This window comes from Ranitomeya variabilis, chromosome 2 (assembly GCF_051348905.1).
Source record: "Ranitomeya variabilis isolate aRanVar5 chromosome 2, aRanVar5.hap1, whole genome shotgun sequence".
NCBI classification, from domain to species: domain Eukaryota; kingdom Metazoa; phylum Chordata; class Amphibia; order Anura; family Dendrobatidae; genus Ranitomeya; species Ranitomeya variabilis.
The window spans coordinates 849,755,983-849,775,647 of NC_135233.1; the positions used below are offsets into that span (position 1 = coordinate 849,755,983).

The window sequence follows — 19,665 nt, forward strand, 5'->3', positions numbered from 1 at the left end:
CATATTTTCAAGAGAAAAATGAGCAAACATGAACTAGCAAGACTTAGCTTCTCCGGATGGAGACAGGTCACAAGGAAGTCCAGAGAGATCAGAACCAGTACTGAATACAACGACAGCAGGCAACAAACAAAGGTGCAGGTGGAGTTAAATAGGAACCAGCAAAGCAGGAAATGAGGCAGCTGAGCCCATCTCCAGACCCGCAGTATCGCTAAAGGCCACCAGAGGGAGCTCAGACGGAATTCACAACACACTCCTCAGTGCCTAGTTAGAGCCATAGGCTTCTGACGTAAGAGGAACATCCGCAGGAAATTTGGTATGACCTCATGCTGTCAAAACACTATGTGCTCCACGTGCCTCCAGCCCACTACCACTTTAACCTGAACTTGACACAATCCTTCCACTAACTTGAACGCATTCTGACTAAATCAGGAAGGAGTTCCCTTTTAAACTTGCTCTAGACCCCTCCCAATCTGGGCTAAGCTAAACATTAACTGTCTCTTTACTCTGTCTGCCCCTGCAGTCTGTTGCTGGGCAACTTAAACTTTTCACCTACATTCTAACATCACTACTTAACTACAGTAACTAGCTATCTGTAACCCTAGCATTGAACTGTGTTCTATACTGTCCCTACCCCTAAGCTGAGTGTATAAATTTACCTTAGGCATTACCAATACAGTACCCACACAGCAGCATCAGTTCTTCTAACACTCTATGCATTTTACATCATAACACTCTATGCATTTTACATCATAGCATAAAAACGCAATGCAACCGCATATTAGTATTCACACTACAATTGTTGTATTTCGGAGAATTATATGACCCTCCCTGTAACAATCTTACACTAACATAGCGTCAAACAATTTTGACCACACTACAATTTCCACAAAACCATTTATGATGCTTTACTGTAACCCCAAAGTAATTTCCTCATTCTAACTATATGAAAGATAATAATACCAACTTAACATGACTAGTTAATTCTCCATACATCAGACAAGAAAATTCAGTACTGAATTAATAAACAGAACTGACCAATCACAAACAGGTATGTATTTTCTAATTGCTATTGTTCTCATTTCAGTTGTTTTCCATCAGGTCCAGACTGCCATGAAGGAATTTTACAACTCGGATGCAACTATGTAGAGTTTTTGATCAGGCTCTGAGATTTTACACATCATACTATCCTTCACAGCCACAAATTGCCCACATAACATCTCTAAGTCCAGTCAGTATGTCCCCATTACAACTAATGCCACTGGTATAAGCCACAATGCCCGGTGACAACCACAAACCCATCTGCCAGTCCTTTGCCCGTCAGTGGCAATCATAATGCCCTCCATATTAGCCAATGCATCTAGACAAACTCCTTCTGCAGACAGGCTTTTGGCCAAGTGACACCAGTGGGAATTGTGGTAAATTTTTGTTGGGCTCCTGATTTTCATATCCACCTAGCAATACAGGGACATAGTGTAAAGTAGCTATATACAGTATAACCAGCTTTATCCAACCAGGAGCAACAAACAAATGCCAGATGATGCCATGAGCATTGAGTCACTATTTGGTTAATGATGGATGAGTAAGATGATCACAGCCTTTGAAATTTGAATTTGCCAGTTTCAGCAAATTTGTCCTCAAATTTTAATTGCAGCAAATTTATCTCTGTGACTGCAATTGCCCTGAAAAGATGTGTAGAACACACTGAAGTCTCCTAGGACTGCATCTAACCTTTAACATAAACACAGCTTTAAAAATGTCAAAGTGACCTCACCATTAAAATGAATGGTAACTAACAGCCCACTAAATAACACATAACACTGACAGATTTTTCATGATTTTAAAAATTAAACAAACCTGCAAAAAATATCCCTTACTCATTTGTGATCAGCAAACTGATCTCTATAGAACACTGACTCAAACTGACAGTGTCGTTGTCAGAGGTTACATTATACCAATGTGACTGAAACAAGAGTTGTATCATATATTCCACAATGTCTTTTGCTTCCTCACTACTAATATACTTGCTGAAGGCAAAAGAGGCCAATTGTGGCCTGGCATTCCTTTCCACTAAGGCTACTTTCACACATCAGTGTTTTGCCGTCAGGCTCAATCCTGCAAATTTTTTAAAAAACGGATCCATCGCAAATTGTGAAAAACAATGCGACGGATCAGTTTTTTCGCGAGAGAGAGATGCCAGAATGGAAAACGCTAATTCACATACCTTAAAAAAAAAAAAAAAAAAAAAAAAAAAATCGGAGCATGCTCAGTTTTAAAAAACGGAATCCATCGCCGGGTACCGTCATTTGACGGATCCAATGCCATAGGGTCCCATTCTTGCAAACGACGGACGGTGACGGATCTGTCGCTGTCCATTTTTTCGAAGGACACAAAAAACGTTACTATGTCCTTTTTCTCCGGCTGCCGGAAACAGAATTTGACAGATCCGGTGAAAACGGATGAAACATGAGACCGTCTGTCGCAATCCATCACTAATACAAGTCTATGAGAAAAAACGGATCCGGAGGCAACTTTTGCCGGATCTGTTTTTTTCAAAATTCGCTGGATTTTGCCTGATGGCAAAAAACTGATGTGTGAAAGTAGCCTAAGCCGTTCATTGCCATATTTAATTTTTGTAAAACACTATAATTAACTTTTGACAATCTTCTAAAATCCAATTATTCAACCTTTGCCAAAAAGAACGTTATAAGGATTACTAGGTATGTAGGTAGGTACATGTACATTAAGCAAAATGTAGCAGCAGGCTCAAGTATACTGTAGGTGTCACGTATATGGTTGTCATATTGGGTTAGTAAAATAGGTGTGCAAAAAACAGACATGCACAGATAAATGCCTATATCTATTTTACTGTTTTTCATTTTTCTCTACAAAATTCAACCCCTTTACCAAAAATTATGTAATAAGAAAAGCTGGGTAATGTACAGGTCAAAAAGTCAGCATCTGCAGTAGAGCGCTGTACTGGTGTGGGGTGCAGAGATCTAAAATTTGACTAGTCAAAGATGTGCTAAAAAACTAAATATTTAGCGACATGCAAACGTTTTGAGATAGACAGTCACAGTTATGTCTGGGTTTTGGTGAATGTTCTTTTGTATTTTTTAAAAGCAATAATTATCCTGTTCAAAAAATGTGATTGCACAAGAAATGCAAAACACAATACAGTTGCTTGCAACAAGCAAACATACTGTCTGAGGGCTGTCCCACACGTCCAGATAATTCCGGTACCGGAATAAATCGGTACCGGAGTTATCCGTGTCCGTGTGCCTGGGAACTCACGTAGGCCATACGTGCGGCACACGTGTGCCGCCCGTATGGCGAGTGGGTACCACACGGAGCGTGTGGTACCCACGCGTGTGGTACCCTGCATCGCGGATTCATATGTTCCCTGCAGCAGCGTTTGCTGCAGAGAAAATATGAAGAATAGTGTTTAAAATAAAGATCTATGTGTCCGCCGCCCCCCCACCCCCTGTGCGCCCCCCCCGCTGTTCAGAAAATACTTACCCGCCTCCCTCGCTGCTTCCTGGTCTGGCCGCGGCTTCTAGTGTATGCGGTCACGTGGGGCCGATCATTTACAGTCATGAATATGTGGCTCCACCTCCCATAGGGGCAGAGCCGACTATTCATGATTGTAAATGAGCGGCCCCACGTGACCGCATACAGTAGGAGGCGCGGGGCAGAGAGGAAGGAGTGACAGCCAACGTGGGAGCGGGTGAGTATTTTCAGAACAGCGGGGGGGCGCACAGGGGGTGGGGGGCGGCGGACACATAGATCTTTATTTTAAACACTATTATTCATATTTTCTCTGCAGCAAACGCTGCTGCAGGGAACATATGAATCGCGGCTTCAGCACCATGTGGGGGGGACAGCGCTTACTGTAGCGCTGTCTCCTGCACGCACACGGACCCCAGACGGAGAATGTCCGTGTGAGGTCAGTGTTTTACACGGACCCATTGACTTTAATGGGTCCGTGTAATACGTGCGCTCCCACGAACACTGACATGTCTCCGTGTTTGGCACACGGAGACACGGTCCGCAAAAAATCAATGACATCTGCACAGATGCATTGATTTTTATGGGTCTACGTGTGTCAGTGTCTCTGGTACGTGAGGAAACTGTCACCTCACGTACCGGAGCCACTGACGTGTGAAACCGGCCTGACACAGTGAGCTCACTTTTTTCTGGAATAACTATTGTGCTGTCTTACTTCTGCTTGTTATTGCACTAAGCATGATAAAAAAGGGTAGATTCAATTCAAATGCAGCAGGACAGGTGCCAAGTAGAACATACCACTGATCAATCACAATGAGGCCACATTCACAGATCAGTATTTGTAAGCCGAAATCAGTAGTGGAACAGAGAAAAAGTGTAATAGAAACACGTGCACAGCTCCTACGCTTTTGTTTCACTCCTTCTTTTAGCTTACAAATACTGATGTGAAATACTGACCAAACTACTGCCATTTGAACATGGCCTTAGTCTGAAACAGTTGTTTGCACACTTCCTATTTTCCAAACCCCTCATATTAAGGCTGCCGTCACACGAGCAGTATTCTGTCAGTATTTTACATCAGTATTTGTAAGCCAAAACCAGGAGAGGAACAATCAGAGGAAAAGTATAATAGAAACATGTCACCACTTCTGTATTTATCACCCACTCCTGGTTTTGGCTTACAGATACTGATGTAAAATACTGACCAAATACTGATAGTGTGACGGCAGCCTAATTGAATCTCTGTATTATTACCAGACTACTACTCTCATTTTCTTCGCTGCTGCAGTCATTCAACTTATCACTGTCTGGAGTATTAGTCCAATGTTTTACAGCTTTTCTCCTCTTGTCTCTATTACTGAGCTGTGTACTCCGACATTCACCATTCTAGTATCACCCTAAAATGTTTTCTGCATTCCCTGCCTTGGCTTTTATACAGGTTATAATAGTCCCTCCTGTTTGACTGTGCTGTACCAAGTGATATGATATCTGCAAGGAATTTTGTGAAAGCCCAAGCAGCTGCACCTGACGTCATTAGCCCGCTCTCGGATTCTTCACCAGTGTGTGAAATGGGGGTGGGCTTTTTTTTTCAATCCTTGGGAATCAAATCACATCTTATGTCATGTCAGCCTTCTTTAGCTGATGTAATCTGCAAAAATACGGCAAGGATTTTTTTTTGATGATTCACACAAATCGTTTATCAGATTGTTTTAATTCACCCGGTCCAGTAAATGTTATAAAATTCGACTCAGATTTGATTGACATCAAATTGATTTGATCTTTGCGCTACAATCATGGGTGTTCTTTAATTTTTTATTGTAGATTCCAGTTGCTTGTGTTACCAGCTGTGTGGCCCGGCTCGATCTTCCTGCCTCCGACTGTTTGACCAGAGCAGAGAGGAAATACTAAGGTTTTGTAGACCCTACCGGGTCGATGTGTGCTGCTTGTTCTGCTGCCTCATGGTCATCCGAGTATTCTCCTCATCTAATGCGCTCCTAGGCTTTGTCCAACAGAGGTCAGTATATAGTTCTACAAGCCATCCAATAATAGCTCCCAATTCGCAAAGTTGTAGAAAACATAGATCTGGCATGTGCTTATCACAAAGTTGGTATTTTTTTGGCCACACTAAATCCTAAAAATGAAAGTTTGAAGTGGTTAATGACTAGACCTAAAATAGGTCAAGGTGAAGACCTATTCCCCATCTTAGGCTACGTTCACAACGCAAACAAAAACGCAGCAAAACGCATGCACAACGCTGCGTTTTGCGCCGCATGCGTCCTTTTTTTGATTGATTTTGGACGCAGCAAAAATGCAACTTGCTGCGTCCTCTGCGCCCGGACGCGTGCGCCGCAGTGACGCATGCGGCGCAAAACGCAAGTGCGACGCATGTCCATGCGGCCCCATGTTAAATATAGGGGCGCATGACGCATGCGGCGACGCTGCGGCGCCCGACGCTTCGGCGCAGACCGCAAATGTGAACGTAGACTTAGAAACATAAAGCTTATCCATAGAATAGGTAGGATCACTTAAAATATCAAAGATTGCATACATTTTTCTAAATGTTAAAGACTTGTCATCTACATCAGCTGCCTTAGTTTGGTCATGAACCTTTCATTGCTGCCTCTATCCTTATTCAGATGGAGCTTGTTTAGTCCAAGTCTCTCGGTGTATGACTCGGAGGGAAGGAGAAGAATGGACATTCGCGGCCCCTGGAGTGCGGCCCGCTGTCACTCTGACCAGGAATTCCAGGTAACACTATGTATTTATGGACTCATATTTTCCCCTGTATGGAAAACTGCTCAATCAAGAAAAGGCATCTGCTGAAATCTACAGGTTTGGTTCTCATTATTGTAAGATTTATCTTAAATTATCCCTTTTAACACTAGTTCATTTAAGCAAAAACTGTTTAATTTAGTTTTGGAAAAAAGAGATGGGATTGATTTATTTTGAAATTCTCACTTCAAGGCCACGGTACCACAACCGCTCTTATCTCAGAGAGAAGCGATCCGATTATGCTACTCACACGCTGATCAGAGTGACTTAATTTTCTCAGATGTGGAGGATTTAGAAAAGAAAAACAATATCCATTTTCTCTATTCAGTAAGTCCATGAAAATGTCATGACTGCAGTCTGATGTTTTCCCATAGACATGAATGGGCTAGTGCCCTCCGCTCTCAGAGGCAACTCGTCGATGCTGTGAGTTTTTTTTCTGTGACCAACTGACATGGGGACAAGTGCTAACCATCAAAATTACAGACAGCACTTGTCCATTTTTTGTGGTTGTGTGCACGAGGCCTTAGTCCTCATTCACAAAAAAATGGTACCAATGTTTTGGATCAGTGTGCTCATTTTTACCCTCAGTGTTTCATCAGTATATTTCATAGATGAATAAATAAACTACAAAGTTTCTCCTATACTTTGTAATGTTAAACAGAAGGTAAACGGACTGTACACCGAGGCACCAGCACTAAATAATCTAAGTTGGTGAAGTGAGAAAAATATAGGAATAAATTAAATTTATGGGTTCAAATAACTCAAAATTGGCATATGCATATGTATTTACCCCCTTTGCGATGAAGAGTCCAAAAATTTCTGGTGCAAGCAATTACCTTCATAAGTCACATGCTTGGTGACAGGAAGTCCATCTGTTTGCAATCTTAGGCTGCCGTCACACTAGCAGTATTTGGCAGGATTTTACATCAGTATTTGTAAGCCAAAACCAAGAGTGGAACAATTAGAGGAAAAGTATAATAGAAACATATGCACCACTTCTGTATTTATCACCCACTCCTGGTTTTGGCTTACAAATACTGATGTAAAATACTAACCAAATACTGCTAGTGTGACGGCAGCCTTAGTGTCACATGGTCTGTCAGTATATACACACACCTTTTCTGAAAGGCCACAGAGGCTGTAACATCATTAAGAGGCACCACTAACCAAACAACACAATGAAGACCAAGGAGACCTCCAAACAAGTCAGGGATAAAGATGTTAAGAAGCAGAAGTCAGGTTTGGGTTATAAAAAATATCCCAATCTGTGATGATCCCCTGAAGCACTATCAAATCCATTGTCATGAAATGGAAAAGAACATGGTACCACAACAAACCTGCCAAGAGAGGGAAGCCCACCAAAATTCTCAGCCTGAGCAAAGAGGTAATTAACCAGAGAGGCAGCACGGAGACCAAAGGTAACCCTGAAAAAGCTGCAGAGTTCCCAAGCAGATACTGGAGTATTAGTCCATACAACCCAATAAGCCGTACACTCCTTAGAGGAAGAGTTGGCAAAAAAAGGCCTTTACTTACACATAAACATTGTAAGGCTTTTTTGAGTTTGCCAAAAGACATGTGTGAGACTCCTCAAATGTATGGAGGAAGGTGCTGTGGCAAGATGAGACCAAATTTAAGCTTTTTGGCCACCAACGTAAATGCTATATCTGGCGCCAAACCAGCACAGCTCATCACCCCAAGAACACCATCTCCACAGTGAAACATGGTGGTGGCAGCATCATACTGTGGAGAAGTTTTTCGGCAGCATGGACAGGGAAAACAGTCCTAGTCAAGGGGAAGATGGATGGTGCGAAATACAGGGATATTCTAGAGCAAAACCTGTTTCAGTCTGTCAGTGATTTTAGACTGGGACAGAGGTTCACCTTCCAACACGACAATGACCCAAAACATACTACTAAAGCATCACTTGAGTGGTTTAAAGGGAACCTGTCACTCCCCTCAAGCGTTTGTAACTAAAAGAGCCACCTTGTGCAGCACAAATGCTGCATTCTGACAAGGTGGCTCTTTTAGTTATGCTCCCTGCACACGCTGAAATAAATGTTTATATAATGTGCCCCTCATACCCTGAAATCACCAGCGAGGCAGGTCTTTCCTTCCTAAGCCAGACGCCTCCTAGCCATCACTCCTGTGTGCGCCGTGAGCTGCCTTCTCTTGCTTCATTATCATCCCCGGTGCCTGCGCATTAAGTTTTTTTTTTCAGGCATGCGCAGTTGCGCTGCCCTTCATACTTACAACGCAGGCGCCGAGGACGATTATAAAGCAAGAAGAGGCGGCGCCCGGCGCGCACAGGCCCGGAGTGATGGCTAGGAGGCATCTGGCTTAGGAAGGAAAGACCTGCCTCCCTGGCGATTTCAGGGTATGAGGGGCGCATTTTATAAACGTTTATTTCAGCGTGTGCAGGGAGCATAACTAAAAGAGCCACCTTGTCAGAATGCAGCATTTGTGCTGCACAAGGTGGCTCTTTTAGTTACAAAAGCCTGAAGGGGGTGACAGGTTCCCTTTAAGGGGAAACATAAATGTTTTGGAGTGGCCTAGTCAAAGCCCAGACCTTAATCCACTTGAGAATCTGTGGTTAGACTTGAAGATTGGTGGATTGCTGTTCACCAGAGGCAACCATCTATCTTGAAGGAGCTGGAACAGTTTTACTTTGAGGAATGGGCAAAAATTCCAGTAGCAAGATGTTGAAACCTTATAGAGACTTATCCACAGTGACTTGTAGCTGTAATTGCTGCAAAATGCGGCTCTACAAAGTACTGACTTTAATGGGGTGAATAGTTATGCACACTGCAGTTTTCAGTTATTTTGTCCTATTTGTTCTTTGCTTCACAATAAAAAGAAAAACAAATGTTCACAGTTGTAGGCATGCTCTTACACGAACTGATGCAAACCCTCCAAAAAAAGTTAAAATCCAGGCTGTGAGGTTCCAGGTTGTGAGGTAGCAAAACACGAAAAATGCCTAGAGGAATCAATTCTTTCACAAGCCACTGTAATAATTACAAATAAAGGAAAATATATACCAATTTGAATTTCATACATTATTATAAATAAAAGTTAAATTTTAGTGACGTGTTAGAGAGAGGTTAATTAATGAGGATTTGCTCTATTGGTTCTGAATGCAACAGAAACCCAATTTGCCATTGATAATGCAGGTGACATCAGTGGAAGGTCAGAAGATTGCCATCATATGGAAGAGGTGGCCAGGTTTTAATGAAGAGTATAACATGGATCATGACTTCTTTGGCCTTGACAGTAAGTAAATTTACTAACTTGATAAGTCAAACAATGCTTATTGTTCAGTGAGGAGAATATAATAAGGCAAATATCATTGTCTAACAATCATAATATATTGTATATTTTGTTTCACTGTTTGGCAAGTTCAAGATCTATGCTTGTGATCGGCAAATAGTTTACATACAGTTCACAAAATCTAAAATGTCTAAAGCCAGTACTTTGCATCAGTATTTGTGAGCAGAGAACTGTAAGAAAACATAATGTAAACTACCTGTTCTGCCTTGTGGATCAAGTTCTGGTTTTGGCTTACAAATAGTGATGCAAAATACTGAACTACAAGCACACCGCTGAGATCTTGGTTCATGTTTCTTGAAGTGTGTCATAGATCTTATATGATGAACACAGCCCCAGGGGTCATGGGTCAGTTGGGTTTTTAAGCTCAAGGTAAATGATCCAGAATTCTAGTGCGAAAACCGAAAAACAGCAAAAAAAATGCCATGCAGACAATTGTTGCTCCTTTTTCTCATGCGCATGGCTTAGTAACAGAGGTGTGGATTAAAATAGGACATGTGTCAAAATGGCAGTGTAAAATATCGCAATGAAAAAAAGTCAACCAATATGTGGTATAAAAGTGTCTAAAGATTCCTTAATTGTATCATCAAGCGCAGTTCACTGTGATAAATTTTACAAAATTTCAGACTGGCTAATATACAAGTATGCCATCTAAATATTAGACAGGATTAATAAATTTGTCCCACGTCAATGAGACCATTCAGAGAGCACAGTTCTTAAAGTGGTACCCTCAGGAGCTAAAATGGATTTCGATCTACATTCTAAAACTATGAAAGCTCATATCCTACTTCTTACTCGTGTATGCAAGTTCTTATGATTTTATTACGTCTCACTAGGACTCCACGTCACAGCACGGCTATTGCGGGAGCTCCCCCTCTCTTCTCGGATGCTATATGGGATTAGGGGAGTATAGCTTATGCAATTCATCCCTCTGACCAAGGCTCACTCTTATTCTGCTCTGCCTGCACCTTCACAGGTTGTACTTCTATATGACTCCACTAAAAGTGTGGGGCAGGCAATTGACATGTCACTTCCAGTAGTGTTCAAAATTATAGCAGTCCAATATGACTAACCAAATTAATCACTGTTTTTATATAAATTATATTACCGTATGTCAAACAATTTACAATTTGGTGCGGTAGATTCTAAGAAAACCAACAAACTCCTCATTCATGATCTGCATGTTGTTGAGTCTGTGTATTAGAATAATTAATTCAAAGGTTGTGTGTTCAAAATAATAGCAGTGTGGAGTTCACTTAGTGAGGTCAATCATTCTGTGAAGAAACAGGTGTGAATCAGGTGGCCCTTATTAGAAGGTGAAGCCAGGACATGTTGTACATGCATTTCTCCTTGAAAACCTGAGATATATTGGTCGTTTGAGACTTTGTTCAGAAAAAAAAGCATACTTTGATTAAAAAGTTGATTGTAGAAGGTAAAACTTATGAAGGAGTACAGACAATGATGGGCTGTTCAGCTAAAATGATCTCAAATGCTTTAAAATTGAAAGCCAAACCAGACGACATGGAAGAAAACTGAAGACTACCATTTAAATGGATGGAAGAATAGCCAGAATGGCCAAGGCTCAGCCAATGATCAGCTCCAGGATGATCACAGACAGTCTCAAGTTACTTGTGAGTACTGTGACAGAAGACGCCTGTGAAGCTAATCTCTTAGCAAGAAGTCCCCCTGTTAATAAAAAAACAAAAACGACATGTACTTTGGCAAAGAACACATCAACTGGCCTAAGGAGAAATGGAGAAACATTTTCTGGACTGATGAAAGTAAATTTGTTCTTTTTGAATCCAAGGGCAGCAGACAGTTCGCGAGACGACCCCCAAAACACTGCATACAAGCCACAGCACACAGAAGACAGGGAAGCATGGTGGTGCAAGCGTCATGATATGGGCATGTTTCTCTTACTATGGTGCCAGACCCATTTACCGCATACCAGGAATCATGGACCAGTTTGCATATATGAAACTCCTTGAAGAGGTCATGTTAACTTACGCTGAGGAGGATACGCCCTCAAAATGGGTGTTTCAACAAGACGACAACCCTAAACACACCAGTAAACGAGCTAAATCTTGGTTCCACTCCAACAAAATTGATGTTATGGAACGGCCAGCCAAATCCCTGGACCTTAAATCCGATAGAACACTTGTGGGGTGACATTAAAAATTCTTATTTCTGAGACAAAGCCAACAATGCCAAACATTTGTGGTATGTAGTCCAAGTATCCTTCACTGGAATTACAGTTAATAGGTGCCAGAAGTTGGTGACTCTATGCAACATAGATGTCAAGCAGTTCTAAAAAAACCTGTGGGTATACAACTAAATATTAGGTTAGTGATTCACAGGAATGCTAAATCCACAAAAAAAGTACATATTGTGAGTTTGTAAAGACACATGCAGACACGGCTTTTTTTTTTTTTGTTTTCTGTAGTTAAAACCATGTATATACATTTCTCTTCATGTTTTGAATTAGAAAAGTATGCAATGTTCCAAATGCATGGAAATAAAAACTAGTATACAGATTTTGCGATTAACTCATGTTTTTGAACACACTGCTGTGATTTTGAACAGTACTGTACAAGTTGTGAAGGTGCAGGCAGAGCAGAACAAGAGCGAGGGGCAGGAAGGACAAGAAACCTGTCCACAAGCCTTGGTCAGAGGGATGGATTGCATAAGCGGTGGGACATGAGTCACAGCATCCAGATCTCTGACATCGCGTTCCCTGAAGACAAAGGAAGCAGCAGCAGTCCTATGTTGCCAGATCATGGTGAGAAGAACTCATGTCAGTGTTACATATACGAGTCTTCATAGTTTTAGACAGAATGTAGATGGAAATACATTTTCCTCTCTCCGGGTTGCCCACTACTATCCAAACCCCTTTTCAATATCCCTATTGTGCTAATTAAAATAAAAAGTAAAGTCTCCGGACCAGCACATCTCTGCTCCTAGCCCTGCATCGGCCTCATAACATTATGCCACGTGATGGCTGCAGCCTTCTCACATCTGTCAAACGGAACTGTGAAGGATACAGCCCATTAGCGGACACTGACGATCAATGACAAGATTGCCGCTGGATGAAGCGCTCAGAGCGGCGACAGTCCGGGAGGTAAGTCTGCAATTTTTTTTATTTTAGTGGAAACATTAAGGACATTGAAAAGGCGCTGTCTAGTAGTGCACAGCCGCCTTAAAATAAGGATTTTTGTGTACTCACCGTAAAATCCTTTTCTTCAAGCCATTCCTTGGGGGACACAGACCGTGGGTGTATGCTGCTGCCACTAGGAGGCTGACACCAAGTGATACAAAGAAAGTTAGCTCCTCCCCTGCAGTATACACTCTCCTGCTGGCTCTCAGCTAACCAGTTCGGTGCAAAAGCAGTAGATCAGTAACAATATATGAGCGTATAGCATGTCACATTATATATGAGTATAGCATGTCAAATTATAAAACAAGCACAAACTAATAATAGGGAGGGAGCTGTGTCCCCCAATGAATGGCTCGGAGAAAAGGATTTTACGGCGAGTACACAAAAATCCTTATTTCTCCTTCGCCTCATTGGGGGACACAGACCGTGGGACGTCCCAAAGCAGTCCCTGGGTGGGGACAACATTAGATCAGGCTGTGTAACCGCTACTTACAAGTGCGCCACCGCGGCCTGCAGAGTCCGCCTGCCCAGACTCACATCTGTGGAAGTGTGGGTATTATAGTGCTTCAAGAATGCATGCGGACTGGAGGAATTCGCAAGCTTGTGGCCGTGCTTGCCGACGTCTGGTGCCTAGAGCCCTCAGGGAGATAGGCTGACATCTAGCACGGAAGGACTCCTGGATGGTGAAAAGAATCCACCAGGCTAACATGGCTGATGAAACAGCTAAACCCTTCCTGTGCCTACTTACCATCGAGAAGCCCAAGTAAAGTGTCCAACCTTCGGAAGGACGCCGTCCTCGATATATACCCACTCGGAGCACTCACTTCTTCCAGATTATGGAGAACCCATTCCGATTTGTGGACTGGAGCCGAAAGAGATGAGAAGGACGATGCCTCTGCAACAGTGGGAATACAATACCACCTTGGTAACGAGGGAAGGGGATGGCCTGAGGGCAACCTTGCCTTGACGGTAATAAGGAAAAAAGTCTGAACGAGCAGAGCGGTGAGCTTTGAAGACTCATCAGGATGACAAGAACGCAGAGAAAAAAGGGGAGCGACCTTCCCTGATAGTAAAGTCTGTCTGGATCAAAAAAAGGAGTCTACTGTAAGATCCCCGGGACCATTAAGGTCCTACAGATCTAACGGTACGCGGTAGGGAAGAACTACAGGTGAAGACTCCCTGCGAGAAAGTCCATATTTGCAGTTTTGTCGCATTAAGACGGAAAAATACTAGTACCGCAAGCGAGAAAACCTGACATGGTCAGTGCAGGTCTCCTGGGATCACTGGGGCCCTTCCTGCTTCCAAAAAGATCTCAGACGTAGTGGAAGAGGGGTTATGAAAATTGGTACCATGGAAGAACAGACCATGCACTGCGATGGTCTTGGATCTCGAGGCCAAACCATGAACTGGAGTAGATTGGCAGTTTGGACGCCATCCGACCTACATCTGGAGTACTCCAGTGAAGGCAGATCTGATGGAAGACTTCCGAGTGGAGTTCCCACTCACTTGAGGAGAAACCCTGACGGCTGAATATGTCTGCCGCCCAGTGTACCACTCCAGGGATATGTACTGCTGAGATCACCGAATGATAGATCTCGGCCCATCAGAGTGCGAGGTACCTCAGCCATGGTCAGGAAATGAAACATCCGTTTTCTAGACGCCTGTACGTTTTTCTAGAATACTTGCAGCCCCCGCTTGACTGTGGGTACCTGCTAGATGGTTGACGTATGGCACAGCCATGGCATTATCCAATTGAAGACAGATGGTTGACCCGCCTGAAGGCAGTGGACCTGCTGTAGGATTAGCTGTATCATTCGGATCCCCAGAGCAATGATCGGGAGAAGACTGGCATTGGTATTCCCTAATAACCATTGGACCAGGAGAAGGCTCTGGATGAGGAAGGAGCTCAGAGACTACCCTTTGAAAGCCTGATTGACTTGCTGAAAAACGAGCGGAGCAAAAGAAAACTGCTTCCATTGTCGTCTTTTTCCTCAGAACCCTCCTAGCGAATTGAATGAACCGAGGGAATGAGTGATCAAGTGCACGAGCTCCCTGTTGAAGGGCCACGACCTTGAATCGAGAGAGAATTACCATTATTCTTGTGCAGGATCATCCTCAAAAAGGATCTGCTGGGCTGGGAATGAGGAAAAAACTTGTCTAAGTTTAGCTGCTAGCCCAAGTGAGAGGGTATTGCAAGTGATATAGACGACTCAGCGTAGTCCTGGAAGAGCGGCTAGAAAGTCGACCAAATAGGGCAGGACGACCATGCTTCTAGGGTGCAAGAGGCACATGACAACCGCCATGACCCTTGCGACCACTCTGGTGCGATAGCCAGGCCGAAGGGCAAGGTCGTGACTTGAAAATGCTGTTCGCGAATGGAAAGGCGAAGGGATTATTGTAGAGGGGAAAAATTGGATGTGAGGGTAAGAATCTCGAATGTCGATGGATGCCAGAAACTCCACCTTTTTCTGTTGAAGTAATGGCTGAGCGGAGGAACTCCATCTGAAAAAGGAGGACCTTGTCAAAGGTTGTTAGATGTTTGAGGTCCAGGAATGGTCTTACTTTTCATTCCCACCTTTTTGGAACCAAGATCCCTTAGATCTAGACTGTCCTGGACAACGCTTCCACTGCTGGTTGCGTCTGTAGAAAATATACGATCCCTTGTTAGTCTCCAGCTCAAAAGATTTGATTGGCCAGCTGTACTGTCTTCGGGGAAAGGTTACTTGTGTGAATCGAAGTAGTTAAGGTCTCTGACCAGGAGACTATTGGTCAAGCAACCCATGTGGTGGCTAAGGAAGGGTAGAGCACTGAACCCGAAGCCACAAGATGGAACGAGCCAGATTTGCTATCCGACCGTCTGTGGTATTTTAATTGATGATACATCGGGCAGGGATACTGGTAGGTATACCACAAAAAATTCTACCCGGTTAGTCTGCCAAGTGGCAGAATGCGGGGCTGCATCCAGCAGGTCAGGAAAAAAAACGTCTCTTGCCATCGTCGTGCAGAGTAGAAAATTAGGAACCCTCGATCCACCATCCTCTTAACAGGGACGTGGAGAGGAATCGTCCGCTTTCTTGCATCATCCGCTAAATAGTGGTGATACAAAGGGGGGTGTTCGGACGCCAAAAAGGGGTGCCTCTGTACATCCACAGAGTTCAGGTCTCCGGGTGGACAGGGCAGGTTGTCTGGCGTTAGGCCTGGATGCAGAAGAGGATACATGGAGGCGACACTGCATGTGCTCGTCTGTTGATGGTGTGTGTGTGTGTGGAAAATCGGTGCCCTTTAAAGGACCCGTGGCCCTTAAAAATCAGACCAGGTATGGCATCCCACGTAGAGGCTTCTGTCCAGTGAATCACTCGTCAATTTGTTGATGATATAAATAGACGAGTCTCTCTTTTGCTGAAGCTCTGGCAATCCAAGGCAATATCCGATCCATATTCAGAGCGTTGTTCTCAACAAAACATAGGGGAACTAGCCGACGGCTCCCATTGAAGAAGAGGGACCATGTATATCGGTCCTGCGAGCACTCCGAGCCACAGAGGGTTCACAGAGGGATTCAATCTCTTGGTCAGAGAAACCATGGTTTGCGGTTAGTGACAAAGTCCACTGAGGGGGACTAGGTACTCTGAGAAACTGGGATCAGCGGCGGAGGGCTCCATAGCTGTTAGGGTGACCAGCTTCGGATTGATCATGTGCCCTTAAAACCAGTGAATACTGGTCGTGCACCTTTAAGACTAGGGAATACTGGTCGTGCGCCTTTAGGAGGAGGGCATACTGTTCATGTGCCTTTAAAAGCAGGGCCTACTGGTCATGTGCCTCTAAGACCAGGGCATACTGGTCATGTGCCTTTAAGACCAGGGCATACTGGCCATGTGCGTAAAACCAGGGGATACTGGTCACGTGCCTTTAAGACCAGGACATACTGGTCATGTGCCTTTAAGACCAGTGCATGCTGGTCATGTGCCTTTAAGACTGGGGCATTTTTCAAGGATTACGCCAGAGGTGAAGCCCCTTGAGGGGAACTAGGTACTCTGGGAAGAGCCGGGATCGGCGGCGGTGGAGGGCTCCTGAGCTCTTTTGAACTAAGTACTCTGGGAAAGGTGACCGGCTTCTGGCTGGTCATGACTTAAAGAGCAGAGAATGCTGGTAATGTGCCCCTTTTAAAACTAGGGAACCTTTAAGACCAGGGAATGCTGGTCATGTGTTTTTACAAAGCCAGGGAAAGCTGGACATGTACCTATAAGCCCAGCGACTACTGGGCATGAGTCTTTAAGACCAGGGAATGCGGTCATGTACCCTTAAGACCCGTGCCTTTAAGACTAGAGCTTGCTGGACAACCAAAGATTGCAGGTCTTAAGTATTAAAAACAGGGAACGCTAGTCCCTTTATGCTGCCGGTGCGTGCGGGGGAGGGGTGCGGAGAGAGGATTCTCCTTAGCGAGATTCTGAGTCCCCTGTCTGGAATAGCGCTGTCTGAGTATCGCCGGTGCGATGCAGAAGCCTCTTCCGGATGAGCTCGTGTCCAGAGATGGCAGGAGGATGAAGATGGCCGCCGAGAATAGAGCTCTCGTCCTGAATGAAAGGCGCCTGAATAGGGGGGCGGAGCCTGAAGCGCGGCCTAGCATGGGCGGAGTTCCGGCCCACACAAACCCGAAGCCGGGGGCTACATTTTTGAAGCCAGCCGGCGCCGAACGAGGGAAAAAAATGCTGGATGCGCAGAGCCCGCCAACCGCTCGAGTCCCGGCTCTTACCCCGGTATGCAGCTTTGTTCAGCAGGTCAGAAGGTAGAAAAAGATCCTGTGATGTTGCTGCTGTTTGGACGGTGCAGGGATAAGAAAAGTCCTCGATCCATCGTCCCTTTAGCAGGGAGGTGGAGAGGAACCGTCCGCCTCCTTGTATCATCCACTCTTAATAGTGGTGGTGCAGTGGGGGCTGCTCGGACGCCACGCTGGAGAGTGCCTCTGAACAGCCGAGGGTAAAACCTGGTGGGCAGGGCTGAATGTCCGGCAATAGGCCTGGCTGCAGAAGAGCATACTGAAGGTGACACTCCAATGCTCGTCTGATAAGGGAGGGGGAGATCGGTGCCCTTGAAGGGGCCCGTCGCCCCTAGAATCAGCTCAGGCAGTGGCTTCCCACGTCGCAGGAGAGGATACGGAGAGGTGAAACTCCCGTGCTCGCCTGTTGTTGGTTCGGGGAGATCGGAACATGAAAGAATCCGTCTCCCCCTTCGTCCATTGTAAAGGTATAAAGAGTTCTTTGGGTCTGAATAGCAGACCAGTCCGTGTGCCTCCTACAGACACCAAGCAAGAACTGGTTAGCTGAGAGCCAGCAGAGGGGTGTATACTGCAGGGGAGGAACGAACTTTCTTTGTATCACTTAGTGTCAGCCTCCTGGTGGCAGCAGCATACACCACGGTCTGTGTCCCCCAATGTGGCGAAGGAGAAAGTAGCATTGTAGAATTATTTTATCTACATAAAACAAGAAAATAAAACAAGCCCTAATTTAGCTTTTCTCTACAGTTTCAGCTTCCATTAGTCCCACAGACAAGGCTCTCCTGTTGTCAGCAACATTTCTGCTGGTAAGGAACCAACTGTTCTTAAATATTTTATGCTTGGATTGACCCATGTTTTGCAGGTTGTTTTTAAGTGCCTTTTCTTGCAATCTTTTAGATTTTAAAATTATTATTATTTTTTTTTTTTTATTAACACTGGCACTTTAAGCCAGGGACTTCTCTTTACCACATAAGGGGAACCTATCACCAGGAATAACGCTGTTAACATGCAGATATGGGGGTTAATCTGCAGGTTAACAGCACTAATAACCTGCCCGGTGCCTGCATGCAGCCGGGAGAAAATAATCTTTATTTCTCCCCAGCCAACACTCTGTATTCAGTCATAGGGGCAGGGATGGCGTCAGTTCAGTCACAGCATTATTTCTGGTGAAAAAAAAGCATGGGCCAAAATAAAGTCACAAAAAAATTGCATAAATCAATGTTTCAATTTTTTTCGACATTTTTAAATAAAAAAAAAAAAAGTGAAGGACTGTTCTCCGTTTTGCTGAAGTGATAAAAATGTCTATTTTCTACATTTCATTTCAGAACTTCATGTTTTTTGAGATGAGCTGAAAAGAACGCAGACGAATGGAAAATGAGTTTCAACAGAGAACACACAACTGTAACAAGCCCCGACTACAACTAGGCCGTACTGTAATAACCTAGGATCAGAGATAGCTGTAGTGTGGTCATGTTCGAAGACGCTGTCATCCAGCCATACAAAAAAACCTGAAACAAGCTTAGGAAAAAAAAAAAAAAAAAAAAGAGTCAAACCCAACTCAAAGATCTCCCCACAGCTGATTCCTTGTTTTCTGCTCAAGTGACCACTGCAGCTAATCACTAACTGGCTGCAGCCGTCATGTTGACAGAGAAGCACATGAGAGCAGCCACGCTGCTAAAACGCACTTAACTGCAGGCAAGTACAGAAACTGAACTGGATCTGAGGCTATGGGGGATCGGTAAGAAGGGTGTGAATTTTACTTTAGAACAGTCTAAGGTGGTTCAGTCATTTTTAAATGGCAGGAAAATCCTTTGTAGCTGTATTCTGGAGAAAAAAAAAACCAAAACGACCGAACATGTACCCTCTGGTACAATTCTGGGGGGGTCCAGGTGTTGTATTACAGACAGGTAAACATGTGCACATTACTGAATAAAGCTTTACTCGACTGATCAATTTTTTAAAGTAACTTTTCATTGTGGAAAACAGATCTAATGACCTGATCCATTCAATCAGGAAATATTACTTCCAAACTCAGGGTTCACCTTAGTTTACAACAAAACAAATGATCCAAATTTGTCTCCTGTACTACACAGCTGTCAGAAGAGATAGTGAGTCCCCTGAAAGAGGAAAAGAAACAAAGCCA

The 19,665-nt window shown here is 44.0% G+C and overlaps 1 protein-coding gene across 2 annotated transcripts in view; it reads left to right on the forward strand.

The window, feature by feature from the left end:
• The window catches only part of LOC143808013 (phospholipid scramblase family member 5-like), a 64,098-nt gene extending 44,565 nt beyond the window's left edge, over positions 1-19,533 (forward strand). Inside the window, exons 3-7 of one of the 2 annotated variants that reach the window (XM_077290210.1) lie at positions 5,326-5,518; positions 6,141-6,252; positions 9,444-9,543; positions 18,270-18,328; positions 18,848-19,533. In XM_077290210.1, coding sequence (XP_077146325.1) covers positions 5,326-5,518; positions 6,141-6,252; positions 9,444-9,543; positions 18,270-18,328; positions 18,848-18,874 — 491 coding nt within the window. In that variant the 3' untranslated portion in view covers positions 18,875-19,533. Of the gene's footprint in view, positions 1-5,325; positions 5,519-6,140; positions 6,253-9,443; positions 9,544-18,269; positions 18,600-18,847 lie in introns of those variants that run through there. The other variant, XM_077290209.1, reaches the window with a different exon arrangement.
• Positions 19,534-19,665: the final 132 nt, after the last annotated feature.